The sequence below is a fragment of the Bison bison genome, unplaced genomic scaffold, assembly GCF_000754665.1.
Source record: "Bison bison bison isolate TAMUID 2011002044 unplaced genomic scaffold, Bison_UMD1.0 scf7180017864166, whole genome shotgun sequence".
Lineage (NCBI taxonomy): Eukaryota > Metazoa > Chordata > Mammalia > Artiodactyla > Bovidae > Bison > Bison bison.
In genome coordinates this window covers 754,483-768,253 of record NW_011494738.1, presented here as the reverse complement: position 1 = coordinate 768,253, position 13,771 = coordinate 754,483, and the positions used below count along the sequence as shown (strand labels likewise).

The window sequence follows — 13,771 nt, the reverse complement described above, 5'->3', positions numbered from 1 at the left end:
ACCCTCCCCACCCTTTACCCCCCAGAGCTCGCTCGCTCTCCCGCCGCCGCCGCCGCCGCCGTCGCGGTAACTACTAAAGACCCGCCATCTTGTAACCCGATTCTCTCTGCCTTTCTCTTCCTCCTCCAGCAGGTTCGCACGGGCTGTCCTAGCAGGGGCTACGGCGGCCGACGAGTCCAACGTGTGACGCCTCCGTTTCTGCACGCGCTACCCGCGTTGGCCGTGCTCAGTATTCTCGCGAGGAGGGGTAGTGGAGAAAGGTGGGTGGGTCTAAGTGCGACTTCCTCCTCTCTCGGCTCCGCCTGCAGGCGTGGGCTCTCGCCAGGTGGGCGGTTCTCGCGAGCTTCGGGTCTCCGCTGGTGCCGCGAGACTCTTCTCCGGACTGGCGGCGAGAGCGGAGTTGTGGTTTCGGCTTCTGGCGGTTTGTTGGGGCTGCGCCCGGCGTGTAAGGAGCCGTGGGATCCAGCTCTGTGGAAAAAACGAAGCAAGTCTGGGAGGTACGAATCCTTGGACGGGACTCACCGTGAGCAGAAGGGAAGGAAATGTGCTCACACTCCATAATGGAAGCTCGCCCTTTCAGCCTGTGAGACAAAAATAGTTTAAACCTCTTTCTGTGAAGACGTTAGCCCTTTAATGGGACTCGAAACCCACTAAAACTCGCTAAGGAGTCTGCTACAGTTAAGCATCTCCTCAGGAAGTGTTCTGTGGATCTCCAGGAGATTATAACATCGTACAAAAGTGCATTGACAATTTATTTCTCGTTCAGGCGTTTTACCGTCAAGCTTTTGGTGGCTGGCATACTTTCCGCTTCTTGAAAACAGTGTCCTTCCTGCGTCGGTAACCTCGGAACATAAGTCTTCAGATAAGTTTAGGCAAGTGGCGGGGAACTACCTTCCTAACACATCTAAGAGCACTGTTTCCATATCTTTGAGTGTCTCCTGCTGGCATTTCTAGCGTTCTCTCTCGGGAGGTCTTCCGAGCTGAATAAGCGAGGGAGCAATTCTCTGGGCGTTCGCGTCGGTTGTCACACATCACATTGTCAGACACTGCGCGGTAGATACGAGCCATGCGCTGTATTGTTTGTCAGTCGCTGTTCGTTCTTGGTAGATTCTTTTTGTTTGTCTTTAAAGAGAGTTCCAGCTTGTTCTGCCGCCAGCTCTTAACAACCCTTTAGTCTGAAGGGTGAAAATCGAGCGAGATCGACAGGTTTTACCCTGCGGCGCATCTTGGGAGTTGTAGTTATTCCTTACCAATGGTGTTGTCAAAACGTGCTTCTCTTTTTACCAAATCTTGTGCGTAAACCCAGCACACGAACTGACACGTGACATGCATACACAGAGTAAGCTCCTGATGAAAAATAAATTCTCATTTCAAAATCTGGTTACATAGGGATTTCTTTTACTCTAAAGAGAACCTACCAAAATACACTTGAATTTAAGTAGTTGTATATGTTGGGGATTTCCTAGGTGGCGCTGGGGTAAAGAATTGCAGGAGACGAGATGCAGGTTCGATTCCTGGGTGGGGAAGATCCTGTGGAGAAGGAAATGGCAACCCACTCTAGTATTCTTGCCCGGGAAAACTCCGGGAACAGAGAAGCCTGGTTGGCTACAGTCCATGGGGTCACAGAAGAGTCTGAAATGACAGTGACTGAGCACAGATGCGTGCAATATATGTAGCAAAAGAGCACATTAATTGCCGTGACTAATGTGCACAAAATACAAAATGCATTTTGAGCCCGGAGAAAATAATATCTCTATCTCAGGTCAGAGAAGGCTTCACACCGGTAACTTTTGGACCTGATGTTAGAGGATCCCTGAGTGGAAGTTTGGCTTGAAAGGTGTTTAAGGCTGTGAGGACCAGGTAAACAAAGTCATAATGTGTTACTGGCCTAAAAGAATTTATGAGCAGATTATGTACTGAGAATGAGAACTATATAGAAGTCACTTTGACACCATATGTTAAGAGCTTAATATCCTATAAAGAAGATCTAATTGGAAAAAATTAAAATCACAGGAGTCATTTCCTGTATTTAGTCAGTATTCAGCAAACACTCATTGAGTGTATACTATGTGCTAGACACTGTTCCATTCAGTGAATACATAGAAAAAAATTCCTCTTTTCATGGCGCTTCCATTCTAGTGTTGTTTAGTCCCTCAGTTGTGTCCAACTCTTTGCAACTCCATCAACTGTAGCCCGCCAGGTTCCTCTGACCATGGGATTTCCCAGGCAAGAATGCTGGAGTAGGATGCCATTTCCTTCACCAGGAGATCTTACCGAACCAGGGATCAAACCCGTGTCCTCTGCATTACAGGTGGATTCTTCACCACTGAGCTACAAGGGAAGCCCACATTCTAGTGTAGGAAGACAATAAACAAATCTATGCTAGATACTGGTAAATGTTATGACCAAAGGAAAAAAAAAAATAGATTAGCAGACAGAGAGTGAGTTTGGGAAGGGTAATAATGTTCGTTGAGGGAGGCTTCTGAGGGGAGGCAGTCTGCTATGCATAAATCCCTGGGGGCAGAGAGAGCCAGAAAACAGCAACTCCAAGTACAAAGCCTTGAGGCTGTAGCATGCTGAGTGAGAGGGATAGCAAGGAAACCAGTGTGACTGGAGTGGAGTGAGAAAGGGAGGAAGTGGTGGGAAGTAAAGTTGGGAGTGGGAGAGAGGCCGTTTTGGGGGCCTCGGATTTTAACTTTGAATGAGTTGCAAATTCACTGGGGAGTTTTGAACTAAGGAATGAAATGATCTCAGCAGTGTTTCAAAGCATCGCTTCCATCTTTCCTATAGTATCCCTTTTCTGCTATACTCCCCAAGATCTGAAATAAGGGAACAGAGAAATAGGGAACAGAGTTAAACCCTCGGGACTCATCTCTGACCCTTGCTGGATCCTCTGGCCCAGGTTCTGTTTCTTTCTTGTTCTAGGTCACAGGGGTTCTCTCTCTCTTTTGCAACAGGCCGACCTCTAAGATTGGTAAGATCCAGGACAAGCATACAAATGGAGGAACGTATACTATATGTCTGAAGATTTAATTTTTTAAATCAATCTATTAAATAAAAATGTATTTTCTTTTCCTACCTTTGGCATACCTTGAGAAATGTATATTCATATGGTCTGGAAGCTCGATTCAAATCCAGAATTCTTGAACTCTTCAGAATTCCACCTTCTCCCTTTGGCCCTTGAAACACTTCAGCTCTGTCTTGCACTTTGACAGCTCTCATGTACACAAATAGGATACCCTAACCTTTTGTCCAAATTTCTATGTTTGCACTCCCTGAATGTAGTCACCCTTGGCTGTCCTCAAGAGGACAGAATTTGGGAAGAGGACTGTGCAGACCCTGGGAGCAGGGTTGGCCTTTGGGACAAGGAATTCCAGGGTGGCCAGAGCATGATCTGGATTCCAGCTGGACACATCCATTGGTTTCACTGATTTCTCATCCCTTGGAGAGAAGCACAGACAGAAGGCCAGAGCAAGAGTCTCTAAAATATACTGAGGGCAGTAATGCACTGCAACACTGTGTTTTTCCCAGCAAAAATTTTTTTCAGGACGGTTCAACCCCAAAGGCTAAGATAGATAGGTATCTTTATATATGTAACATTTACTTCTACCACTCTTTTTTAAACACAAATAATGGAATATCATACGTACTGGTGTTCTAGTGTACTTTAGTTTGTTTAAACCTTCTATATATACATATGTCATTTCCAGTACTTTGTAATTTCAAACAATAAATGATTGTACAAAAGTAGTTTTATGTGTGTCAACACATGTGTGGGTTAAATTCCCAGAGCAGGGCTTAACTTTGGCATCACTGAAATTTTGGGCTGGATGATTCTATGTTGTGAGAGGCTGTCCTGTGCATCACAGGATGTTTAGCAGCATTTCTTTGCTTCTACCCACCAGATGCTAGTAGTATTGCACCTCATCCTCCTGTTGTAATCATCAGAATTATCTCTCATCCTTGCCAAATGTCTCTTGAGAGTACATTACACTTTTTAATTCTTAAGGATTAGAAATAGTTCTCTCTACAGAGTAAAAGTTGCTTCAGTTGTGTTTGACTCTTTGCGACCCCATGGACTGCAGCCTACATGGGATTTCCAGGCAAGAGTACTGGAGTGGGTTGCCATTGCCTTCCCCGGATATTTTTATGAAAAAACTTTTATGAGAGGTTTTTTGCTGTATAATTAGCTTTTCCTTGAGGTGACTAATCTTTAAGGCCATCCCCATTTAAAAAGTCATCAAAACTGATAACCTGTATCTTCTTCACTGATATTCCTATTTCTTTGCCTCTTTTCAGCCAAACTCATTTCCTCACCTCACCATTCACTCCTTAATTGAACCTATCTATTCTGATTTCTGGGCTTCACCAGTGGCTCAGCAGTAGAAAATCTGCCTGCAATGCAGGAGACTCAGATTTGATCCCTGGGTTGGGAAGATTCCCTGGAGGAGGGCAGAGTAACCCACTCCAATATTTTTACCTGGAAAATCCCATGGACAGAGGAGCCTGGTGGGCTACAGTCCATAGGGTGACAAAAAGTCGGACACAACTGAAAAGACTGAGCATGCATGCATGCGCATACACACGCATATTCTGGTTTCCATCACTCAGCCCTCACCAAAAAGCTCTTGTTAAACTCACTAAAGACCCGATAATGCCCACAAACATCTTCCAACCTGTTTTACTTGATCTAAGTTAAAATTGACATTTTTGTCTGAACTTCCTTCTTTCCAATCATCTCATGATGATTCCTGCTTTATCCTTCAGATGTCACTACAATTATCATTTATGTAGAGGAGCCTTCCTTGACTTCCTTCCATATCCCCTTGGAATGTACCAAAAAACCTAATTCACTTTAGTTTAAATGATAAGAGAACTCATTGGCTCATGTGAACACAAAGTCTGAAGATAAGGTGAACCTCAGTGTTGATTTGACTGACTTGAGTATCAATGAGAATTTGATTTCCTTCCTCTTGATTCTACTTTCTGCTCTGCCTCATCTATCCTCAGGCTGAATCCTTACCTTTATTTGTATAGGTTTTAATTAATAATTGTCTCCACATGTAGATAAAAAATTTTCATGAGTCTGAGGAGCTGTTTTTCTCACCATTGCATCTCTGGTAGCTAGGATCTCATTCTTCTGAGATGGTCATGGCAGTTTTACAAGAGCATGTATGGGTATGAGTGTGTGTGTGTAGGGTGATGGTAGTCCTTTGGTTATGTGAAATTGGGAAGGGAGGCAGGCACGTAAGTCTCTGTATAGACTTTTAACCTGCCCTGAAATTCTCAGCCCTGATCCTTTTTTTGGTGAAGATTTGTGCTGTTTTGCCTCATCACCTCTGTGGGTCATACAGATTGTGACTTCCTCTGTTCTGCTAAATTTGCCACTGCTTTTCTATTTGCTTGTCATGCAACCAACATTTGTTAAAATCTCATCTCTGCTATTGTCTTTTGTTTGCCCTTTGGACTCTACTTTAAAAAAAATTACTTAACTGTGTTACTCATTTTTCATGTTTAACCAAGGTATTCTGTCACGTTTTTATGGTTTTTTAATGTTTAGTTTTCTAATTCACTTGAAACCTTTTGTATATATGAAATAGGATGTCAATTTAAAATTTTTCTTCCAAATGGGAGAGTCAACTGTCAACATCATTTACAGATGAAATTATTTGAAATGCTACTTATATTCTTTATTAAATTCACAGACATATATCTAGATTTGAGTCCGTATTCACTCTTTTTCCATTGTTTTATTTGGCCAACTCTAGTATGACAATTAATTGCTGTAGCTTTAGTTTCTTTTGATTTTTGATTGGTGTGGTGGCCATACACATGCCCCATTCTGATTTCCTTAAACATATTGTACTTCGGAGAACAATTATTCGACAGCAAGTCAGACTTGTCCTTTCTTGTCCACAGAACTCCTCTAATGGACAACTTTGGCTTGGGGAACTTATCAGCCAGGATGAGACTTTCTTGGAATTACACTAGTCTGAAGTTCCACTCTGTATTTTCTTCCCTTTCTCCTTTTACAGGAGTCAGACTTGGCACCATGGTCTGTAGGCTTTCCCTGTCAATCCTGAGCCCACCTGTTTTACCCTTCACAAGACATTTCTCCCAATCACTATCTTGCATATGTAACCCCCTTCTTGGCATCTGCTTTTCTGAGGATCAGGACTGACAATAGGTGATTCAGGGAGTGGTGTCAGAAATCAGACAGTAAGATGTGGTTTGGGAAATAGTTTACTCAATCCCTGGCACAATGTGGCCATCTGACTACTGATTTCACCAGTAGTGACCTAGTAAAACATCCTAGAAGGGGTGAATGCTGTCACCTATCCAACAATTCAGGATTTTAAAGATATGGGGGAAACAATGCTTATGAGAGCAGAGCTGGCCAATTAAGTTATACTACTTCCTTGAAGAGGGATAATAAGTTAAGGGCACTTAATCCTTAATGCACAGTTAAAAACTAAGTTTGGAAAAAAAAACTTAAGTGTGAGCCAGAGGGGGCTCTTTGGGCTTAATAAAGAGGCCCTTATTTCCTACAGTGAAAAAACCGACATGGGATTAGACAGTTACAAGAGCTCTGAAGATACCTAGATCTTCAGCCTAGGGAGGTTTGCTATACAGCTAGGGCCCTGCTTGAGAAAGCCTAAAGCGTTGAAACATGGGGGTGGGTGCCCTGAGGATTTTGGCTTTGTAAACATCCCTCTATCCTCGGGGATCGCAGAAGTGGCTTATAACTCCTAGAAAGAGAGAACACTTGCCCCCTTGTAGAAAGTTCTCTTCCATATGCTTCCATTTCTTCTGGCTGAGAGGCTGTGGTAACTAGGGTTAAATCTAGTTGTAATATGCCTGGGGACTGCTTTGCCTGATAAGGGAGGAGATTACACACCAAAGAAACTGAAATAATAAATTAGCATGTACTAGTAGGAACCAGAGTACACTTGGGATTGAATTTTGAGGGTTCTTGATCAAGAGGACTAGAGGCTAAGACTGGATAATTAAGATTTCATTGACTTTGGGACAGAAGATTTAATCCTGATCAGGACCCCAGGGGATGGGGCAAACTCAACTGCTGGTGTAGCTCTTTGAAATCTTGAAAAATTGAGAGAAGTGGAAATGAGCTTATACCATAACAGCAGCTGACTGCTATTTATTTTGGCAGATATACGTGGCCTGTTTTATAACAATTTAAAGTGTGTTTTAGATAATCATCTGCAAATGTTCTTTCTTTTCCACCTGTTTTTAATCTCATCACACTGATTAGGACCTCAGAACACTGATGGTGTATTATGTTCATCATTCAACACTGATGATCAAATAGTGGTGATTCTTGTTTTGTTCCTGACTTTAATGGCAACATCTTCAGTGTTATACATGTTCTTCATTGCTGATAGATACCACTTACCAAGCTGAGGACAAATACTAATATTCTAAATTCTCTAGGAAATGTACACTGAATCCTATAAATTGCCTCTCTTGCAGCTGGTTATCATATGGTTTTGCTCTATAATTCACTATAGAGATTATATGCCTACCCATCCTTGCATTCCTGTAGACTTGCATTCCTGTAGACTATTTGGTCTTAATAGCTATTGCCAATATTTTATTAAAATAATTTATCTGTTTCCACAAATGATAATGGCTGATAATGGCCTACACATTTTAGTGTTTTTAAAAATATCATCTTTTCTGAGTTCTTGGCAATTGCATTAAATTTTATGGCCACAATATCAAAACTATAGCCGGCTATGCAATTTTGGTTTTCATGAACCAATGGGTATTCTAGTGTTTCTCAGTATATGCAGAATAAAGTTCAGAGTCCTAAGTCTAATATCCTAAACCCCTCTACAATCTGGCCTCTACTTACTGCCTTATTCATCCACTGATAAAACTGTTCCATTCCACAGGCAGCCTTTCTCTTTAAAATCATTCTTACAAGCCCAACTCAAATATCACCTTTCCCTCATGATGTCCTATTCAAATTCCACTTCTTAGAAACTTGCACTTTTTCTTCCAATTAGAATTAACCTATTCTTTCCCCTACCTTTTTATGACTTTTAAAAACCTTTACTAGACGGCTCATCAATCAGCTTTTCATAAACTACTGACTCTATATGTAAATCTCAGAAGGAAAGCAAACTGTTCCATAACTTAGTGCTGTGCTCATAATAGGTAGTTTTAATTACCTTTAATTTTGTAAATTTCAGAGTTAACTTTGAAACCTGTTGCAGTGATTTGAGATGTGCTTGAGATGGTAAAACTAAGATTGTTTTAAAATCTCTCTGCAAAAGTCATTTATGCCTCAGTTGCTTTTTCAGATATTCAGGTGAATATCCAACCAATATGTTGGTTGGTGATTTCATGCTCATTATCAAACACTTTTTTCTTTAAAACTATTTACCCCTCCAGGTTTACTATTCATGTCATAGATCTGCCTGTCTTCACAACCCTCAGGCTGAAATCTGCCTTTTCTTCTCTCACCTGCATCCCCTACCATCTGAGTTAATCTAAATCTACCCATTTTCTTTTCATGTTTGTTCTGCAGTATCTTGGGTATAGGCTCAGTCCATTTTTTCTGTACATTCTCCTCTCCCAGGAATGAGCCCTTAAGAATTCCTTGACTTAGTTGCTTGCACCAGGTTTAGGGTTATCAGATTTAGCAAACAAAAATACATGAAACCCAGATAAATGTGAATTTCAAATAAATGAGGAATAATTTTTTAAAATATAAGTACATCCCAAATATTGTAGAGGCCATACTATACTGAACATTTGTTTACCTGTAATTTCAATTTCACATGGCATTCTGTTATTTTATCTGGCAATCCTGTCAGGTTTGACACCTTTCTCAAGTTAAGCCTATCCTTTTCTCTTCCAGAAGTTGAACTCAGAGACAAGTAACTTCCTGTGGACAGCCATCTTTTGCCCCATGCTATGAGAATATATTGACTTAGAAGAAAAAAATTGTTATATGGAAAGAAGCTCAAATGAGAGGTCATGAGACTCCATAGGTAGGGGAGAACTGTCTTAGTTCCTAATAATTATCTGACAGTCCTGGTTCCATTCTACCATAGGGATTGTGACTTATTTTCTGTGAAATAAATTCATGGCCCTGTGATAAAATTCACTCTTAGCTTTAGCTTAATTTAGATTGGTTTCTGACCCCTGATACCAAGATACATTCTCTTTTCCATTTTCGCTGCCTACCACCCTAGGCTCTCATGAGCCTGGAATTTTGTAAAGGCCGCTTAAAGTTACACGACCTTCATATCTTTCCTCTTCTTACAAGTAAGCAAACATTATTCTTTCCAGATTAAATGCTTTGAAAATTATCACCTTGCACTGATTATATCTCCTCTTGTTTTATATTCTTTTATAAAATTTGCTTTCTAATTTTGGTGAAGAATAGGCACAAGACAAAGGAGTAAAAGGACTATGTGAAATTGGTTCCTAGAATAGAAAGGCTGCTGTATATTCTACACATACCATACTAATAAAGTTGTTAGTCCCTTTATCCGGAATCTTCTTTCCAAAATTGCTGTATATCTTCCTCCACTTCATTTAGGTCTCCGCTCAAATGTTACCTATTCAGAGATGCTATCCTGGATCATTTTATCTACAATAGTACCTTAAAAAAAAAAACCACTCTATCCCCTTACCCAGTTCTTCTTTAAAGAACCTACCACTGTGTGACTTATTGTTTCCATCCACTAGAATGTGAGCATTGGAACTTTGTTTACTGATATACCTCCTGTACACATTCTAGAACTTGGCACATAGCAAGTACTGAATAAATGAATGCTATGCTTGGCTGAACTGAAGTAAGAAACATAATGATGTCAGATCCAGAAATTCAAGATATTCTATAAGAGAAGAAAAAAATTTTGTATTAAAAAATCTATGATTTGTGAGCAGGGAAGTGTTAGTAACAAAGATTATAAAGGAACAAGTCTTGTGAGTACCTATACTGCATTACTACCAAAGATGGGTAGTCAATTTGAGTCATTAGAGTCATTATAAATTAGAGATCTTAGCATATAATAGCCCTCATAGAAAAACTTTATTGGAAAGCAGGGAAAACTACCAAGATATGAATGAAGACAAAAAATAAAAAAAGTTCAGACATAAAGTGTACAACCTTGGTTTAAGTGGAAATGGAACCGTTTGGTGGTTTGTAGTTAGTGACCTATATTTTCACTTTGTGGCACTGCTGCTGCTACAGCTAAGCTGCTTTAGTCGTGTCTGACTCTGTGCGACCTCATAGACAGCAGCCCACCAGGCTCCTCTGTCCCTGGGATTCTCCAGGCAAGAATACTGGAATGGGTTGCTATTACCTTCTCCAAGGCATGCATGCTAAGTCGCTTCCGTTGTGTCTGATTCTGTGCGACACTATGGACAGCAGCCCACCAGGCTCCTCTGTCCACAGGATTCTCTAGGCAAGAATACTGGAGTGGGTTGCCATTTCTTTCTCCATTGGTCTCTAGAGGTTAAGAACTAGTTTTATTTTTCCAAATTATTAGCAGTTGGGAGTCTTATATGTATAGATGATTTACTTTTAATAATAAATATGTATTGATTTATAATGTAAATAATAATACAGGTAACTCAGAATTTAAAAAATGGAACACCTAAAGTGAGCATTTTCATATAAATCATTAGAATATATTTATATTATATATAAATCTACACGTTAGAAGATGCTACTGAAATTTTGCTCTATAGAATATAACTCTAGAATTCTTTAAAAAAATCAAGGAGAATTAGATGATGACTGTGAAACAGATTCTCCCATTACAATACTACTTCTGTCATTCAAAGTTTTGACAACAGTTGTAGCTGGAGACTGGAGCACTTTACGAGAAAGCCTCATTCTTCCATCAGCTGGATCACGTCCAAAGTATTTCACCTGTGTTAAAGAAACAAATATACTTTAAACATACTGGTGTGCTGCAGTCCATGGGGTTGCAAAGAGTTGGACATGACTGAGTGACTGAACAACAACATACTTTAAAAGTTATAGCACATTGACTGATACCCAAATTAAAAGATACTTGGTCTAAAAAGGCAATGATTAAAGTTTTTACTTGTTCACTGAAAGCATAGCTCAGTGCTAATTGGAGGTATATGCTAAAAATACTTGGTTAAGTAGTGATTATAATCTTCTGTTAGACTTATCTGTGCCTTTTTGTTTGTCCCTATTATGGAAGAACAGTAAAAACCATGGTGAATGAATCTAGACAAGAGCTTCTTGACCCTAACTGTGCTACAATCTATATAGGATTATGCTTAGGTCACTCAGACTAACACTCAAAGGACCATCTATCATGCTGAAGGTTATTTGGCTTGACCTTAGACACTGAAAGTCAGGGGGGGATGTGCTAACTTTTAAGTCCCTTCTGATGTAAAAAAAAAAAAAAAATCTTATACAGAGATTATGTTTTAGTTCTTACCTTTCCCTGGAGGCTTTGTGAATAATGCAATGACAGACTGGGAATAAACTTACGTCTTAGTTTTTACTCAGGTCATAGGTATTAGGTACTACTGGAACAGAATGTAGTGTAGCCAAAAAAAAAAAAATCAAAACACCAGACTGGCAACCACTTCTTTCATCTATTCATAAGGACTATTACAAAGGTCAATTTGATTATCAAAATTCCAGAACTGACATCATGGCTTTCATCAAACTCAAAAATTTTCAGCCTCAACCAGTATATACCGAAGCAATTCAAGTCTTAACTCCTCAAAGTTACCTATCATGTTCCTCATGTCCTGTCTCTGAATCACTGATTCTACATATCCATCGCTGAGTTGCTCATGTATTTTTAAAAGCTTTAAAGGGGGACTATTGTCCTAACTAAACTGTAAGCTCTTTGAGGGCAAGAACTGTATCTAAATCCCTAATGAGTCTGTTTTTAGGAAGAAGCTAAAAAAGAAGACAGCATATAAATAATATAAAAAAGTTAAAAAAGAAGACAGCATATAAATAATATAAACCACAAATGTAGATTTGATTCCTTCAGCTTATTTGATTAAACAAATAATTGAAACTTAAAGTATAATTTACAACTTTAAGGCTAAAAGGATGAATACAAGTACCTGAATTTCTTGGCCAACTTCTAATCCTAAAGCACTGGGATGTTTAATCTGAAAGAAAACATGTTAATCTATTAGTTGTCATGCATAACTACCTACTATCCATGGTAGTACACATTTTTTTCCAAGTGGAAAATAGCTTTATTGGTTTAATCTATGAATCTAGGGGAAAGGTATATGAGTATTTGGTCTATTATTTTTTCAACTTTTCTTGGGTTTAAAAATTTTCAAAATGCTGAGGAAAAATAAATTTGCAGTCTTACAATGATTATATATTCATGTACTCTTATCTTCTCAGAACAATGTCCTACATGTGTGGGACTTGTACCAAAGGTACTCGTACCTTTACTAGACACTCTCCAAAGTTTGCCCCAATTCACATTCCTGTATGTCCATTTTTATCTCTACACTCATGCACACTGAGAATTTTTAACTATCTGAAAAGCTGAAAAATAGGAACTTGGCTTTACTTGCATTTAAAAAAATTGCTATTGATACCGAATATCTTGGTCAGGTTAAAAAACAATTTTTCCATGTTCTTTGCTCATTTTTCCTATTGATACTCATCTTTCTTACTGGTTTATACAAGCCCTCAGTATATGAAGACTCTGTCATATGTTAAAGTATTTTTTCCCCTAAATTGCTGCTTGTCTTTCAAACTTACTATAATTTTGCCATAATTTTAAAAAATGATGGGGTCAAATGTTATCACTTTATTTACATTTTTGGCTTTGATATTATGCTGAAAAAGATTTTTCCAGTTCCAAGATTAATAAAATATCTGTATTTTCATCTAGTGTCCTGCCTCAACCCTTACCCTTCCTGATGTCCAGATTTTCTGCCCTCACTGCCTTAAAATTCTTTTTCTTTTTTACATTTAACTTCTTGATTCAAATAGGACTTTGGTATAAAAAGAGGAAAGATCCTGTTTTATGAAAACAGGTTATTCCAATATGATTTATTGAATAATCTTGGTTTCTCAACTAAAAATGCAACTTTTAGTATATATTATATTCTTATGCACATAACTGGGTTTATTTCTGATTTTTGTTGCCCATTTCTGGGCCAGTAATCTACTGTTTGATCCTGTATTGCTTTATATAATATTTTAATATTTGGTAAAACACCTATTATTTCTCTGCCCCATAGTATTCTCGAATGGTTTCATATTCTTAAGTCTTCCAAATATAGACTACGATAAAGATTAAGGACATCCTAAGAATTATCTTTCCATGACTGGCTAGTCAGGAAAATTGGGAAAACAGGGCTATATAGCTAGATATTTTTAGAAATTGCTATGTGTTAACTCTAGAACTGTTCCACCTCAAAACATTCAAGAATGTTTCTACTCCATCACTGAAGGAGAAACATTACTGGAAAACACTGTAAAGCCTTTTGTCGAGCAGTATTTCTGTCTTTTTTTGTTTTGTCTTTGTATTTAGTCTAGTAGTGGACAATGTGTACGGTTCTTACCAACCTAAGTAATTTCACTATGGTTATTTTAAGGCAGTTAAAATAATCAAATCTGCCTTTCTTGTTTTTACCTTTCGTTGATCAAGTTGTGTGTTGTGAAGTAGTACTGCAGTCATATTTGGATAGAGTTTAACCATTACTCCAGTGTCTCTACAGTAAGGAAATAAGCCTGATTAGAGTAATAAGGAACTTTATT

The 13,771-nt window shown here is 38.9% G+C and overlaps 2 protein-coding genes and 1 long non-coding RNA gene across 8 annotated transcripts in view; 1 reads left to right on the top strand and 2 right to left on the bottom strand.

Annotated features, from left to right (window-relative positions):
- Positions 1–192, bottom strand: part of SMEK2 (SMEK homolog 2, suppressor of mek1 (Dictyostelium)) — a 53,943-nt gene extending 53,751 nt beyond the window's left edge. Inside the window, exon 1 of one of the 3 annotated variants that reach the window (XM_010841649.1) lies at positions 64–192. The gene's annotated coding sequence lies outside the window, so the exon portion shown is untranslated. The remainder of the gene's footprint in view (positions 1–63) is intronic. The other 2 variants (XM_010841650.1, XM_010841651.1) reach the window with 2 other exon arrangements.
- A 179-nt stretch (positions 193–371) lies between these two features.
- The window catches only part of LOC104989855, a 166,186-nt gene continuing 152,786 nt past the window's right edge, over positions 372–13,771 (top strand). For all 3 annotated transcript variants that reach the window (XR_825429.1, XR_825427.1, XR_825428.1), the window contains exon 1: positions 372–497. This is a non-coding gene — a long non-coding RNA (uncharacterized LOC104989855). The remainder of the gene's footprint in view (positions 498–13,771) is intronic.
- The window catches only part of PNPT1 (polyribonucleotide nucleotidyltransferase 1), a 40,087-nt gene continuing 36,767 nt past the window's right edge, over positions 10,452–13,771 (bottom strand). For both annotated transcript variants that reach the window (XM_010841652.1, XM_010841653.1), the window contains 3 exons: positions 13,647–13,725; positions 12,106–12,153; positions 10,452–10,915 (listed from right to left, as the gene is read on the bottom strand). In XM_010841652.1, the coding sequence (XP_010839954.1) occupies positions 10,760–10,915; positions 12,106–12,153; positions 13,647–13,725 (283 nt within the window). In that variant the 3' untranslated portion in view covers positions 10,452–10,759. The remainder of the gene's footprint in view (positions 10,916–12,105; positions 12,154–13,646; positions 13,726–13,771) is intronic.